General features: G+C 42.7%; 3 protein-coding genes across 3 annotated transcripts; all 3 read left to right on the forward strand.

Moving 5' to 3' along the window:
- Positions 1-439: 439 nt before the first annotated feature.
- On the forward strand, positions 440-5346 carry LOC128712406 (ionotropic receptor 75a-like). The gene is made up of 14 exons (XM_053807297.1): positions 440-745; positions 815-948; positions 1029-1199; positions 1277-1724; positions 1849-2055; positions 2134-2219; positions 2291-2430; positions 2579-2597; positions 3712-3891; positions 3969-4103; positions 4165-4594; positions 4920-5002; positions 5063-5202; positions 5261-5346. The coding sequence occupies exons 1-14, from the start codon at positions 440-442 to the stop codon at positions 5344-5346; spliced, it is 2565 nt and encodes an 854-aa protein (XP_053663272.1).
- A 2958-nt stretch (positions 5347-8304) lies between these two features.
- LOC128713825 (methionine aminopeptidase 1D, mitochondrial) lies at positions 8305-9452 on the forward strand. Its single transcript, XM_053808694.1, has 4 exons — positions 8305-8390; positions 8457-8679; positions 8741-9194; positions 9256-9452. Exons 1-4 carry the CDS (start codon positions 8305-8307, stop codon positions 9450-9452), a joined length of 960 nt encoding a protein of 319 aa, XP_053664669.1.
- A 522-nt stretch (positions 9453-9974) lies between these two features.
- Positions 9975-11323, forward strand: LOC128715954 (cilia- and flagella-associated protein 20). Its single transcript, XM_053810877.1, has 2 exons — positions 9975-10250; positions 10997-11323. The coding sequence occupies exons 1-2, from the start codon at positions 9975-9977 to the stop codon at positions 11321-11323; spliced, it is 603 nt and encodes a 200-aa protein (XP_053666852.1).
- Positions 11324-13056: the final 1733 nt, after the last annotated feature.

Here is a 13056-nt window from a genome sequence, read left to right on the forward strand (position 1 = left end):
CCAGTGACATCAAGTAACAATGTGTCCAATCGCGTTAATAGTAGCAACTTGTTTGAACATATTTGTGGTAGCTGCGAACCCAACCAATAGAGACCGTTTCGTAGCAGATTTCCTAACACTAAAACACTGCAAACATGCCATCATTTTCGACTGTTTCCCCAACGATGGGACGGCACTGGATCGGGCGTACGTTGCAAGGGCCGCCAATGCAAGAAGCATATCGATTCGCTACATCGACCTAACTTCAGACAACCGGCAGCACAATGTAACGACGATATTCACACCTCGTCTGTTCGCAAAGCTGTGTGCCGTGCTTGATTTCGCATGCCCGGGAGCACCGAAACTTCTCGCGGAGGTTATGGCGCGGATCCTATCGGCAGGCAATCTTCTCACCCTGGCCGATGATGCTTTATCTTTGTAGGTCTCCAGGCATCGCTACATGAACAACACCATCAGCTGGATGTTGCTATCACGAAATACAACCGGAACGGTGCTGCAACGGACGCTCTGGAACACGGCTGGAATTCAAATGAACTCGGATCTGATTACGGCTGTTGAAACGGTCGATCAAGGGGTGTTTAATGTGTTCGATATCTATTCGAAAGGGCGCCATCTTTGCAAAGATATCTACCAAACGTTGCTGGGCAGGTGGAGCAATGTAAGTGGCATACAGGTGACGGCAAACTATAGCGCGTACCGGATTCGGCAAAATTTTAACTTCCTGCAACTACGTGGAGTTACCGTGGTTTGTATCCAATGGTACTGGGATGTCGAATGGTCCAGTGTGTTCAATAGTTGCACTATTTTCCGCTAGATCGATCAAGCAAATGTCACATCTGAGCAGGTCGATCGTTTGCTGAGCGAACCCGGCCTTACCAAGGGTGTAGTGGCTTTCGTCAAGTATCATTACGCGCTGCTGGTTGTCTTGAGAGATTTCCACAACTTTACGTAAGTTACGTGCGGAAGCGAGTGCTTAACTATTAAACAGAACAGGACATAAAATAACATGATTGCGTTGCCTACCGTAGCATAAAATATCGTCCAACACGTGGTTGGGCAGGTCGACTACGGTCGGGCTACCGACTAGGGCTGCTGGGAGTAGTGCAGCGTCACGAAACAGACGTCGCCGCCACGGGTATCATCATGCGATTGAGCCGTCAGCCGGAACTAGACACGATCCACTACAGCTGGGCGTTTGAGTAGGGCGTCCAACGTGCCAACCGCCAGAACCGCAACCACAATCGCTAACTCAATCGAACCGCACTGTCTCTTGCAGAACTGGTTTCATCTACAAAATCACACCGGACATCGGGAGCAAATCGGAAGGAAACGGTTTCGTTGCTCCATTTTCGCCATCTGTTTGGGTTACCTTTCTGCTATCGCTGGCACTGTCGGTGGTGGTGCTCAAGTATCTGGCCCAGCTATCCGAACGTTGCCTTGACCACCACCGCGAGCGTACTCGGGCCACGATGGCTTACGTGCTGGACGTGATGTCGTGCGTCGCCCAGCAAGGTGTGCCGGACGTATCGCGCTTGGTGCCGTCGCGAGTCGCCGTCATAGTGCTGCTGGTCGCTAATTTGGTGCTGTACAACTACTACACCTCCACGGTGGTCAGTGGGCTGCTGAGTTCAAAGATGATTGGCCCGGAAAGCATCCCGCAAGTGATCGACAGCTCGCTCAAACTGTCCCTGACAGATACGGGCTATCATCGTATACTGCTCAGGGTGATCATAGTAGTGCGCAAGATCATACACAAAAGATTATGCGCGTGGATTCGACGCTACCCACGACGCGTTCGACTGTAAGGGCTAATGATTCGTTCGTTTTTATTCTCGACTTCTCTCCCAGGAACAAACATTGCCGTACAGTACACGCATGCATGAGCGGAAAGCTTTACCGCCACGATTACCGGACGATTTGCCGCTGTTTACGGATGTGGAACATGCGGTACCCTATCTCCGACGCGGCGGACACGTGCTGCACTGTGAACTGACAGAAGTTTATCCAACGATCGCCAATCAGTTCACCGCCAATGAAATATGCGAGCTGCGAACGGTACCGGCCATTTATCAACAACGCAGTTCCGATTCCGATTGATAAGCGCTCTCAACCAGACTGTCTTCTTCGTTGTAGGTGGAAGGATTGTACAAGTATGATATACGTGTGATGGGATTCGTGCTGCCAAAGCACAGCATGTACAGTGAGCTGTTCAAGATCACGTAAGCTAACAGTGTCACTGCTGGTTCCTTTGTTTTACCTTTTACTGACTGCCAAACAAAACCTTCCAAAGCCTAATGCGAGCACAGGAAACGGGCATCGTAAAGCGGATTTATAGGATCCACAAAATAGCAATGCCAATCTGCCAAGGAAGTGCAACGGTTTACTCGGTGGAACTGGCGGAGGTTTTGCTAGCGTTCATTATATTGGGAGGTTGTAAAAAAAAAACGCCAAAAGACGCCGTTTGTGCATAGCTGTCAAACGGACGCGAAGGCACCACGGCCACGATGCTAATGGTTTGGATTTGTGACCCGTTTCTTTATACTTCGTTTATTTTGTTTTCTCCCGCTTTTTGTTGCAGTCGGCATCACACTGTCGGGGTTAATTTATTTGGCGGAAAAACGAGAAAGCATTCGGCGGCGCACAATCGGACTCGGGAACCCGTTACAGCAGGAATACTAACACATTTTATCTTTAGTGTTTGCTTTAGATAAGATTTAGTAGTTAAATATTATGGCCCAAGCACAGCACAGGCGCACTGGCAACGAGTTTGAAGGAGGGCCGATTCAAATTGCTCCACGTCAACTTCTAATTATGATTGATAGGTTGAAACACTGATTGCACATTAATTATTGAGTATAATGATGTCCAAGTTGTTTGTTTTAAGCGAATGAGATTTTGAAATCATTTTCATTTCCTGTACGTTCGTCTAACTATACGGAATTGTAACTATTTGTCGGGAATATGTTAATATTTCTGCTAGTCTTAGTATTTTGTCTCCATCCGAGTCGAGCCTTCAGTTTAGACGAGCAAGTGTTGAAGGACGTTTTGTTATATCGCCATGCTAAACGTGTGTTTATAATGAGTTGCAACGAAGGTATGTTATAATGGCGCAGAAATTAATTTTAAAATAACCATGTGCTTTTTTTTCAGAAGTTTCTGTGCTAACGAAGGAGTTACTCAACACCGGAATATACGTTCATTCCATAAAACATACGTTGAATGAAACCTTTGCTACGGTATCATCTGCTTTGTCGACATCAACAGAATCGTCCACAATAATTGTTGATGTTGATAGTTGTGCTTTATTTCAAAACTATGATAACAACGTTAGTAACAAAAGAGTAGACTAAAGCAACGTAGTAAAGCATTATCTTCCAATATAGGGATTACCCGAGGAACTTTTTGATGGATCTCGTGCATGGATTTTTCTCGCAAACGAATTTAAGTTACAAAATCTTAGTCGAGGCGGGAAAAATATGCTTTGTCTGCGACTTGATTCTGATGTGCTGTGGATCCAGAAAGCTACAAACAATTCACTGTACCATCTTATAGGTTTGTATGGAAGTAGCAACAAACCTTGCGAATCGTTCCACACGACTACCCTTGGACATTGGAGACAGGATACAGGAATACACATCATTGCTGGATTTAGCAAAGTTAAGCCGAGGACGAATTTTCACCAACTTCAGCTTCGTGGTTTACTATTGGTAGGTGGTATATCATGCTGACCAGCAAACAGTCTGTATTTATGAAGTCTACACCGCAGCATTCTACACCGGTTAGCCATTTAGTAACAACAAAAATGGACGAAAATCCCACGCACGGAATGCTTGGTCATGAAAAGTTTCATTTTGCAGTATTGAATTATTTGCAACAGGTGCATAACTTTTCGTGAGTATTGAGAGTTCGTGTAAACGTCCTGTGCTTGATTAATATTACAATGATGTGACAAGCAATTCCTTTTTCAGGGTACAATATGAGCAATCGAATGAGGAACTCATGAAGATCCTCCCAAACTTTGACGTCATCGGTTCGGGAGTATTTCAAAGTTTACAACAGCAACCTCCAAGTGTTCAAATACTGCTTCAAGCCTGGATTTATAGGTGAGTGATTTCAATTGATTTAAAATTCAAAACCAACTATACCGCATCTCTATCACTCTAGGTTGGGTTTTGTATTTCGTCTTACACCCGAGCTTAATGGAGCGACGCTGGAGTCTAATTACTTTTCACCCTTTACCAAAACCACATGGTACAGTGCTGCTTCAATATTTGCTCTAGTACTCGTAGTGTTGCATGGTATGACCATTTTCCATAAGGAGCTTTCATCTTACGCACCGAATCACTACGTGATCGATATGATCGGGGCGATTGCTCAGCAAGGGACAACGCAAACATCGGCAAAGCTGTCAGTACGAATAGTGCTTATAGCAGTGTTGATGATGAATTTCCTTCTGTACAACTATTACTCGGCATCCATCGTCGGTGAGCTGCTCAGTAGCTCCAATCAGGGTCCGAAAACAATCGATCAACTAATCAAAGCTCCGCTCTCAGTAGTGTTCAATAATGATTCATACAATCGGGCACTTGCTATGGTACGTTTTTGCTATATTGAATTAAATTGCAATTAATAACAAAAACAATGCTTTATCAGCACTTTAATCAATTGCATACTACGGATGGTGCGCCTTTCGTTCGGACATACGAAGATCTTCCAACCGCAGTTCGGCTTCTGAAACAGAGTGAATTTGCTTTCCATTGCGAGCTCAATGAAGTTTTCCGTGAGATAGCTGACCATTTTGATGCAAAAGAAATCTGCGAACTACGCACGGTAAGTATGGGTCTGATTCTTGGTTTACTTTACAATTTAATTCTGAAAATCCTTGGGCAAAATCATGGACAACGCACCTGATCGATAAGATGGAAGGGCTGTACAGTGAGCTACGATTGATGAGCTTCGTGTTGCCGAAGAAGAGCATGTACACAGAACAGTTCAAATTAACGTGAGAATATGTGTTTCATAAATTTGGACTATTTTAATGTTTGTTATCTTACATTATCAGACTAACTAGAGCAACAGAGCTGGGAATAATTAGACGTCTTTTGCAAACGTACAATAACGATATGCCAACCTGTCAAGAAGGATCTTTGGTACATCCGGTTGTGTTGAGGGGTGTAGCTACACCTTTCATGGTACTGACCGGTAAAGTGACAGCTTCTGAAGCTGTAGTACAACTTATTCATTGACTCTTCCTTTACAGGTGGGTTTGTTGGTTCCATCGTGATGCTGGTACTGGAAAAGATCATCTACTTTATAGCAAACAATGGCCATACTATCATAAATTAGAAAGAATTTGAGGTGAATTACACATTAAGTTCACTATCACATCACTATGGCGGCAAGATTTTCCATCCATGGCACTAAACTACTTCAGCTGTTGCGTAGCGCGAGCTCCCTCTTACCAAAACCAGTTGTTGTGGGCTATGTCTGTTCCGTATTTAAAACTAGTTCAAAGTCTGCGTCGTAAAAAAATGTACCCGATCACACACTATCATTGTACTCTGAATCTGGCACGGTACACTTTGTGCATCGGGAGTAGTAGCTATTCTCATCGCCCGGTCATCAGCTGGATTGCCTGAACGACTAAGGTGCATTAAACGGTGGTCGCATCCGTCCGTTGCTAATTTCCAACTTTTTGCTGACACGACAAACACACACACACACATACGGAGGACAATAAAATCCGTCAGCTAACGGTTCTGGTAACCAGCTGGTTGCCGTCATCGTTCCCACCACGTTACATTTACAACGATCGAATCAGACACAACCATTGCGAGTAACCACTTGGCAAACATCAGTAGTTGTTAGCTTGACGTCGATACTAGGCGGAGAAAAACGCTGGCAATGCCATAAAAAGTGTAAAGTCGTAGCCAGCATACAAGCTTGTCCGAAGCCGCAACTATATTTAAAAGCGTTTAGATGATATGTTAAATGCTCACACGCGCAGCACGTTTTAATGGACTTTCACGGGTTTGCAATAGAAATGTTAAGTAAATTATTTGACTGTCTGGTTGTTCAATAAAGTGTGTGTGCAATGAGCAAGCAGGGGGCCCTGTTAACCCTCCGCAATGTACCAAGCCCGGTCAATCAAAACACTTTCCAGCTCGCCACCACCACCGATGGTACTATAATAGTCTTGTTGACCTGCGCAACGCTAGTCCCTGCGTATCCTGCGCGGGCGCTGCTGCCACAATTGATCCACCTCCACCGGGCCGTCACGATCCTACAGCAGAAGACCATCCCCACGCGCTTCTCACGTGCCTCCCACGTCCGCCAACGTAGCTTGGTTGCAGCACATTGGCTCATTAAAAATGCAATAACGCGTTGATGAGCAAAGTGCAGAAATGTTGACCAACCATGGCTTATAATTAGTCCACGGAGCGCACAGTCCAGCCGGATGCTCGTGGATGTTAGGTTAAACTAGGCCCAACCCATTCGCGCTGCCCAGAATGATCGTCGTGACCGAACCAAAGACGGTGCGCGGTAAGAACCCGTAGCCCATTTCTACCACCATATGTGCCATCTTCGATGTGCCTCAAAGCTTCTGCTTACCCGGTACCGAGCGATGGCAACCGTTACCGCTGGTTCGCTCGTAAAACTTTAGCTTAAAACTCGGCAAAAACGATGCACGGATTATGATGCGCTACAGCGCACCATGAAACCGCTATCGATCAAAAGCTATAATGTGTGGAGGACAGTAATAATATAATTGTAATAATCAACCGTAATAAAAGAACTGCAGTAAGTAAAACATAATAATAAAGTGAAGAGTTTAGGATCTTGTGGACGGCAGTGAACTGGGTTTCAGCATTCATCGTGCTCTTTGTCTAGCCATGATCATGATGCGTAACGTTCAAGTATTTCATTTACACCCGCGCCTAGTGCCCGTTCGAAGGCGAATAATGGTGGTAAACTAGTTTTGGTAGAACATTTGAACAAATGTTAAAACAAAGAAATTTTAATGAAAGAAATTGAAATTGTTTTGTGTTGTTTCGATTTGTTCTATGTTCAACCTATCCATATATTAATCATGTGGGAGTTGATCCTGGCGAAGTTGATGAAACGGCATCTCCACTCCTGCCGTTTTCTCAATGATATCAGCGCCTCAAATGAGAGCTTTGCCAAGGTATCTAATCAAAACTAGACTTGTTAGAATGACAATGATCAACATAACATAGCAGGTGATTGCGGATAAGAAACTTTAAGAGCTCGCTACCACCAATCATCTGCGCCTTCACCAATTGAATAGTTTTTCTATGATTCAATCTAGCGTTAGAGAGGGTCATCTACACCTCGAGGAAGGCAACGCTACGACTCTGCGAATAAATTGAAATTTACAAAGGTATGATAAATATATAGATAGTTAATCGCTCCTTTGAAATTGTACAAAAAAACATCACTAATCTTGGGTCAAGAATCAATTACGACAAGAAGATTAATATTGAGATGCCTGTTTGGGTGTTCGCTGCCGACATTCTATAGTCTGATGAAACTCTTCCACTCAAAACACCCGTCGCGACGATCGAAGCTAGATATATACGGAATCCACGTCTCGATACTTATGTATACTTACTTATGTATACTGTCGATACTTATGTACGTTTCTCAGGCGTCTTAGCCATGAATGTGAGGAAAATGTTCAGAAGAATTTTAGCCGCACAATTTTACAATAACAGCTAATTAGCCGCTTCAACCACGACAACCACTACAAGTTGACCAATTTTCAACGACTTATACTCGTCAGGTTACCGTCAGGTAGTGTAGTAATTCTCACCAATTTTCCTATAGTTATGATATGCACTGTACACGATCGCTTTATGTCCTATGCGTACGCATAGTGAGCGATGATGCAGTTTTGACAATCAAGGGAACACAGGGGAATATATATACAGAATCAGCTGTGCTTGACGTTTCACAAATTATATACACAGGGGTGGTCTGACGATTCGGAATGTTCTCATTGTATTTAATTTTAATATAATTCAGTTCAAGTTTTTCAGAACTGTTTCCAAAGAATCACGTAAGAAAAAATACGTTTAATAACATCATCAATACGCAAACACGAAAGATAAAACCATTTATAGCCATGATATTTCCCACAACATGAAAAACAACCTCGAAGACCCCTGTACAATGCAAAACAATAAATGTACGTCATTTTGCGTGAACGGCCGGATTGTTTTGAAGTGGAAAGTGTGTTATGAATTAAATTTTAAAGTTAATTAAAGGGCAACTTCATCCATAATGTTGCTTAAAACAAACATATTAAAACAAGGTTGGCAAAGTTGGCGCAAATCTGGGCACAGATCATTCTTCGGAAAGCGAAAAATGTAAACACTGTCCGCAGAGGTTTCAAGTGACTGTACGTAATAGCACCATATTTTCTTTCGCCACAGATACGCCCTTGGAACGTGCAATCTTATCACCGAACTGGGCAATGTTGCCCCGGAAAGACTGGTTCCCGAACACATTGCCAAACCTGCATACTATTTCGTCCGGAATTCTCAGAGTTCTGGCGAGGGAGAGCCGGAAATAAAGTCTAGCGAGCAGATTATGGGAATGAGACAAAGCTGTAAGCTTGCGGCAACTGTTTTGAATAATGCTTGTTCATTTGCAAAGGTTTGCATCTTTGCATGGTGTTATCATGCGATACCAATAATAATGTCTCGTTCATTTTCAGGTTGGAGTTTCTACTGATGATATCGATGGGTTCGTGCACGAAGAAACGATCAAGGCGAACGCATATCCTTCCCCTTTGCGCTATTTGGGTTTTCCCAAATCTGTATGCACGTCCGTAAACAATGTAGCGTGCCACGGGATACCGGATGACCGAAAATTGCACGATGGGGATATTATCAACATAGACATCACGGTATTTTTCAATGGATACCATGGAGACTGTTCGAAGACCGTACTGATAGGCGATGTGGATGATCGGGGAAGGTATCTAGTGGAAAGCACTGAACGATGCTTAGCCGAAGCAATTCTTTGTTGCGGTCCCGGTCAACCGCTCTGCGTGATAGGAAAATCGATAGAAAAATTTGCCAAGCGCAAGAAACTAACAGTAATGCCAGCGTTTGCTGGCCATGGCATAGGCAGTTACTTCCACGGACCACCAAATATTCTTCATTTCGGTAAGATGGTAGATAAATTTGTCATTTTTCTGATGCTAACGTTAAGTGTTTGGTATTTCAGATAACGATTACCCGGGTGTAATGATTCCTGGCATGACCTTTACCATTGAACCGGTGCTTACATTAGGAACGTGCGAGGCTGAAGTACTTGAGGATGCATGGACAGCTGTGTCCATTGATAATGCTCGTAGTGCTCAATTTGAACATACTGTTCTCATAACTAACGAAGGTTGTGAAGTGTTAACGGTGATCAGTTAATGACAAATAATAAAGTATGGTAGTGTCCAATAGGATAAGAATATTTTTAGAATATAAATTTTGTTTCATAAGATGTACTCACAGTTATTCGTTTATACTAACCTGTTCCTAATACCGTAACTTCGATTTTTGGACAACGATTTTGAAATAAAAATGCCATAAAACTGTAAGTTAATGGAATGTTTAGAATTTTTTTTCGTAGTAATACAATTTTTATATCCACTGTATAAAAAGTCTTCATAACAACAAGAACAATTAAACTAAAATGAACATTTTCATTTTCATGCCAACTACGGAAAATGTTAATTCCCATCGCCTTTATTTTCGCTCGTCTTTTCGCCTCAACATTCGGAGCTCGTTCGCATTTGACAGCTTCGCGAACGTACTCCATCTATCGTAAACAAACTCCCGTGCGGTACAAAAAAAAAACTCACTCCAATCAAAACAAGTGCCCGCCGTTTTCAGTAGTGCAGCCGCTGTTAGCCAAATTTTCGTGTACTTTTGGTGCCGATCGACTGAAAGATGTTTAAAAACACGTTTCAGTCTGGTTTTCTATCGATACTTTACAGTATCGGAAGCAAACCGCTCCAAATTTGGGACAAAAAGGTTCGCAATGGACACATCAAGCGCATCACCGATCAGGACATTCAATCGTTGGTGCTGGAAATCATTGGAACGAACGTTAGCACCACGTACATAACGTGTCCGGCAGATCCAAAAAAGACGCTTGGCATCAAACTGCCCTTCCTGGTGATGATTATTAAAAATCTTAAGAAATACTTTACCTTCGAGGTGCAGGTGAGTGAATGTAGCTTCATGTACCGGTAAAGGTAGTACAATAGCTCAATAGGCGTCTCACACTCAAAGGATTCCTTTTTGGCGACATTTGCCAAGGAAAGGGATAGGCCCATCCTAAGCCCAACCTCCCATCCTGCAGACATGTGAAAGTTCAATGATATTAACATAACAACGGGCAGTGTCGTTGGAATCCTTCAAGCAACGGCCGAAAGTGTCGCGACCGTTGCCAAAACAAACTAATCAGTTGACTGCAGGAGTGAGATTGTCCGTGTTCAGTATAGATAAAGCTGTTATTCATAACATATTTTCTGCATTCAAAGGTTTTAGTGTATATGCAACTAATGTCTTTTTAACCTAACGGTTAGATTATAAAGATTGATGCATAACGTAAAATATGTTGCAGACATTCAAATATCGATGTTTAGCAAGTTTAGCTAGGCAAGTTTAACGAATAGTTAGGTTCAAGAGTAACACTGCCCTCTTTCTGTCTGTTTCAGCACATTGGCAGCTATCAGTAGGGCATTCCAGAGGAGGGAAATTGGGGTTTCTATCCCTCAAGTCATTCATCATCTTTCCTAGTATACTTTCACTGCTTTAATTGATTTTGTTTTCGCTAAGCTTTTCAATTGAAATCTGTTCTATTTCGGTGTGGCATTGAATAGAATGTAACCGCTTTGCTACAGCGAACCGAAACCTAGTTTTTAAAACAGTTGTTGTGCTATTTATTCCTTCTGATGTGTGAACAGGTGTTGGACGATAAAAATGTCCGTCGTCGGTTTCGGGCCAGCAACTACCAGTCGACGACCCGCGTTAAACCCTTCATCTGTACCATGCCGATGAGGCTTGACGAGGGCTGGAATCAGATCCAGTTCAATCTGTCCGACTTCACGCGGCGTGCGTACGGTACCAACTACGTGGAAACGTTGCGCGTACAAATCCATGCCAACTGTCGAATACGGCGCGTATACTTCTCCGATCGACTCTACTCCGAGGACGAGCTGCCGGCAGAGTTCAAACTGTTCCTGCCTATTCAAAAACCGCAGTCGAAAGCTATCGCCCAACAGGCTTGCTAAATTAGTGAAGGGTGGAGTTAGATTTTAGCACAAATTTGGAATGTTTTTTAAAGGCAATATTAATATACAAAAGAACCAAATTTGCATGGTGCAATGTTTGCTGGTAAAATAACATGCCTATGTTTTATCTTGTAATTATTTTTTTGTTTTATTTAAATCAGCACACGAAACATTTTAAATAAAAACAAAATTTCAAAGTGACCTTTCAGAACGTTTGTAACCAAATGATATACTTTTAGAACGAAATTTTGAAGGGAGCTTTTTCTATAATCCTATTTGCGGGAAGCAAAACACGTTTTAAGAAAAAGTGAAGTTTCGCAGGAATTTAAGATTTGCACAAATTTGGAATATTATGATAGTTAATGTTCATTTAACATTAGTCGTGAGTCGTTTCCAAAGTACGGTGCTAATTAAATGGCTGAATACTCCTTAAGCTACGGATTAGTACCATTTATTTGAACCAAAATATTTTTGAAGAACTACTAATTGACGTTTGAAATAATGTGTTAATACTTCATCCTGGCAGTAAATGACTCACAAAATGTAAGTAAATAATAGTCTATTATAACCATTTGTAAACATTCGACTTACTTTAGGAACATCACTGCCATTCATTCTTAATGAGTAAACGAACCAAATAAACGATTGTATAATAAAAATTTAAACTGCGTAAAGTATGCTAATTCGACTTGTTTTTCGCCAACGTTTTAATTACATACAAATATTTCAATTAAACTCGATCTCGTGCATAAAAATACGTTGACTAATCACGAGAGCATGATACACCCAGTTGCACCATTTTCTCTGCTACTCGAGATTGGATTTGCCATCGAAGATTTTCATGAAAGTAGCATGAAACGACACACAGACAAATAATCCCAGAAAAAAAACCTCATCAGATTTGGAGCGTATCGGTGCGGTGTAAAGGGCCAGGCGATAGTTTGGCTAGCCAGGCGCCCCGCCGGTGGTAAAGCCGATGGTGCGAGGAAAATAAATTATCGCCCCCATTAACGGTGGGTGGAAATCCGTTTTGGCATGATTGGGGGATTATTAATGCCGATTGATCTTAATCTTTGGCAGGTTTGCGCTGCGCCGCACTGAAGTCATATTCGCGGGTTCTAGCCTGGGGTCGTAACCGATCGATGCGTACGCGTCGTAGCCCTTTTGGCGGTGAGAGCAAACACGATACGGTTCGGCCATCGTTTTCCCACCACCCCGTTCGACGCTCGTTTGCAGGTGTGAGCGATTAACCGTTTCGCATCAGTTTGGTGCAGTTGGTTGGTACGATTGCGGGCAAAACAGGTGTATTAAGGTTTTGGAGCAGCAAACGGGCGGGAAAATCTAGGCATACGGGGCCGCACGGTGGAACGACTCGTGTGAAAAGTCAAACGAGAGAGAGTGTGCAAGATTACGCGAAATCTGGTTTCTGCGGTGCGTTAGCATAAATTGACGAGAATTTCGGGCCGTCGAGTCAGTTTGACCTGCTTAGCTTATAGGGCGGATGGTAGCGAATGGAATGGGAATTTGAGTTCGAGTTTGGTTATAGCTACTAAACATATTTAAAAACTATCTGTTAAAACTAAAAGGGATACAGATAGTTTTAAATGAAAAATTACACATGTGAATGTTTGATTCTGTGAAAATTTCACATAAAAATTTAAGCGTAAATCAATTGCGATCGAAAATCGTTTCTAATCGTGATTGGCATTTTTCTCTCCATCCATCGACATCCA

Source organism: Anopheles marshallii, chromosome 3, assembly GCF_943734725.1.
Source record: "Anopheles marshallii chromosome 3, idAnoMarsDA_429_01, whole genome shotgun sequence".
Classification (NCBI taxonomy): domain Eukaryota; kingdom Metazoa; phylum Arthropoda; class Insecta; order Diptera; family Culicidae; genus Anopheles; species Anopheles marshallii.

What these genes read in the sequence shown, in the direction of transcription:
- LOC128712406 (XM_053807297.1), top strand. Translation starts at nt 440, where the DNA reads ATGAACAACACCATCAGCTGGATGTTGCTATCACGAAATACAACCGGA. An exon ending in AGAGATTTCCACAACTTTAC is followed by an intron (nt 949 to 1,028) that starts GTAAGTTACGTG and finishes TGCCTACCGTAG; the next exon opens with CATAAAATATCGTCCAACAC. An exon ending in AGTGAGCTGTTCAAGATCAC is followed by an intron (nt 2,220 to 2,290) that starts GTAAGCTAACAG and finishes AACCTTCCAAAG; the next exon opens with CCTAATGCGAGCACAGGAAA.
- LOC128713825 (XM_053808694.1), top strand. Translation starts at nt 8,305, where the DNA reads ATGTTGCTTAAAACAAACATATTAAAACAAGGTTGGCAAAGTTGGCGC. An exon ending in TTCTTCGGAAAGCGAAAAAT is followed by an intron (nt 8,391 to 8,456) that starts GTAAACACTGTC and finishes CTTTCGCCACAG; the next exon opens with ATACGCCCTTGGAACGTGCA. An exon ending in ACCAAATATTCTTCATTTCG is followed by an intron (nt 9,195 to 9,255) that starts GTAAGATGGTAG and finishes TTGGTATTTCAG; the next exon opens with ATAACGATTACCCGGGTGTA.
- LOC128715954 (XM_053810877.1), top strand. Translation starts at nt 9,975, where the DNA reads ATGTTTAAAAACACGTTTCAGTCTGGTTTTCTATCGATACTTTACAGT. An exon ending in ACTTTACCTTCGAGGTGCAG is followed by an intron (nt 10,251 to 10,996) that starts GTGAGTGAATGT and finishes ATGTGTGAACAG; the next exon opens with GTGTTGGACGATAAAAATGT.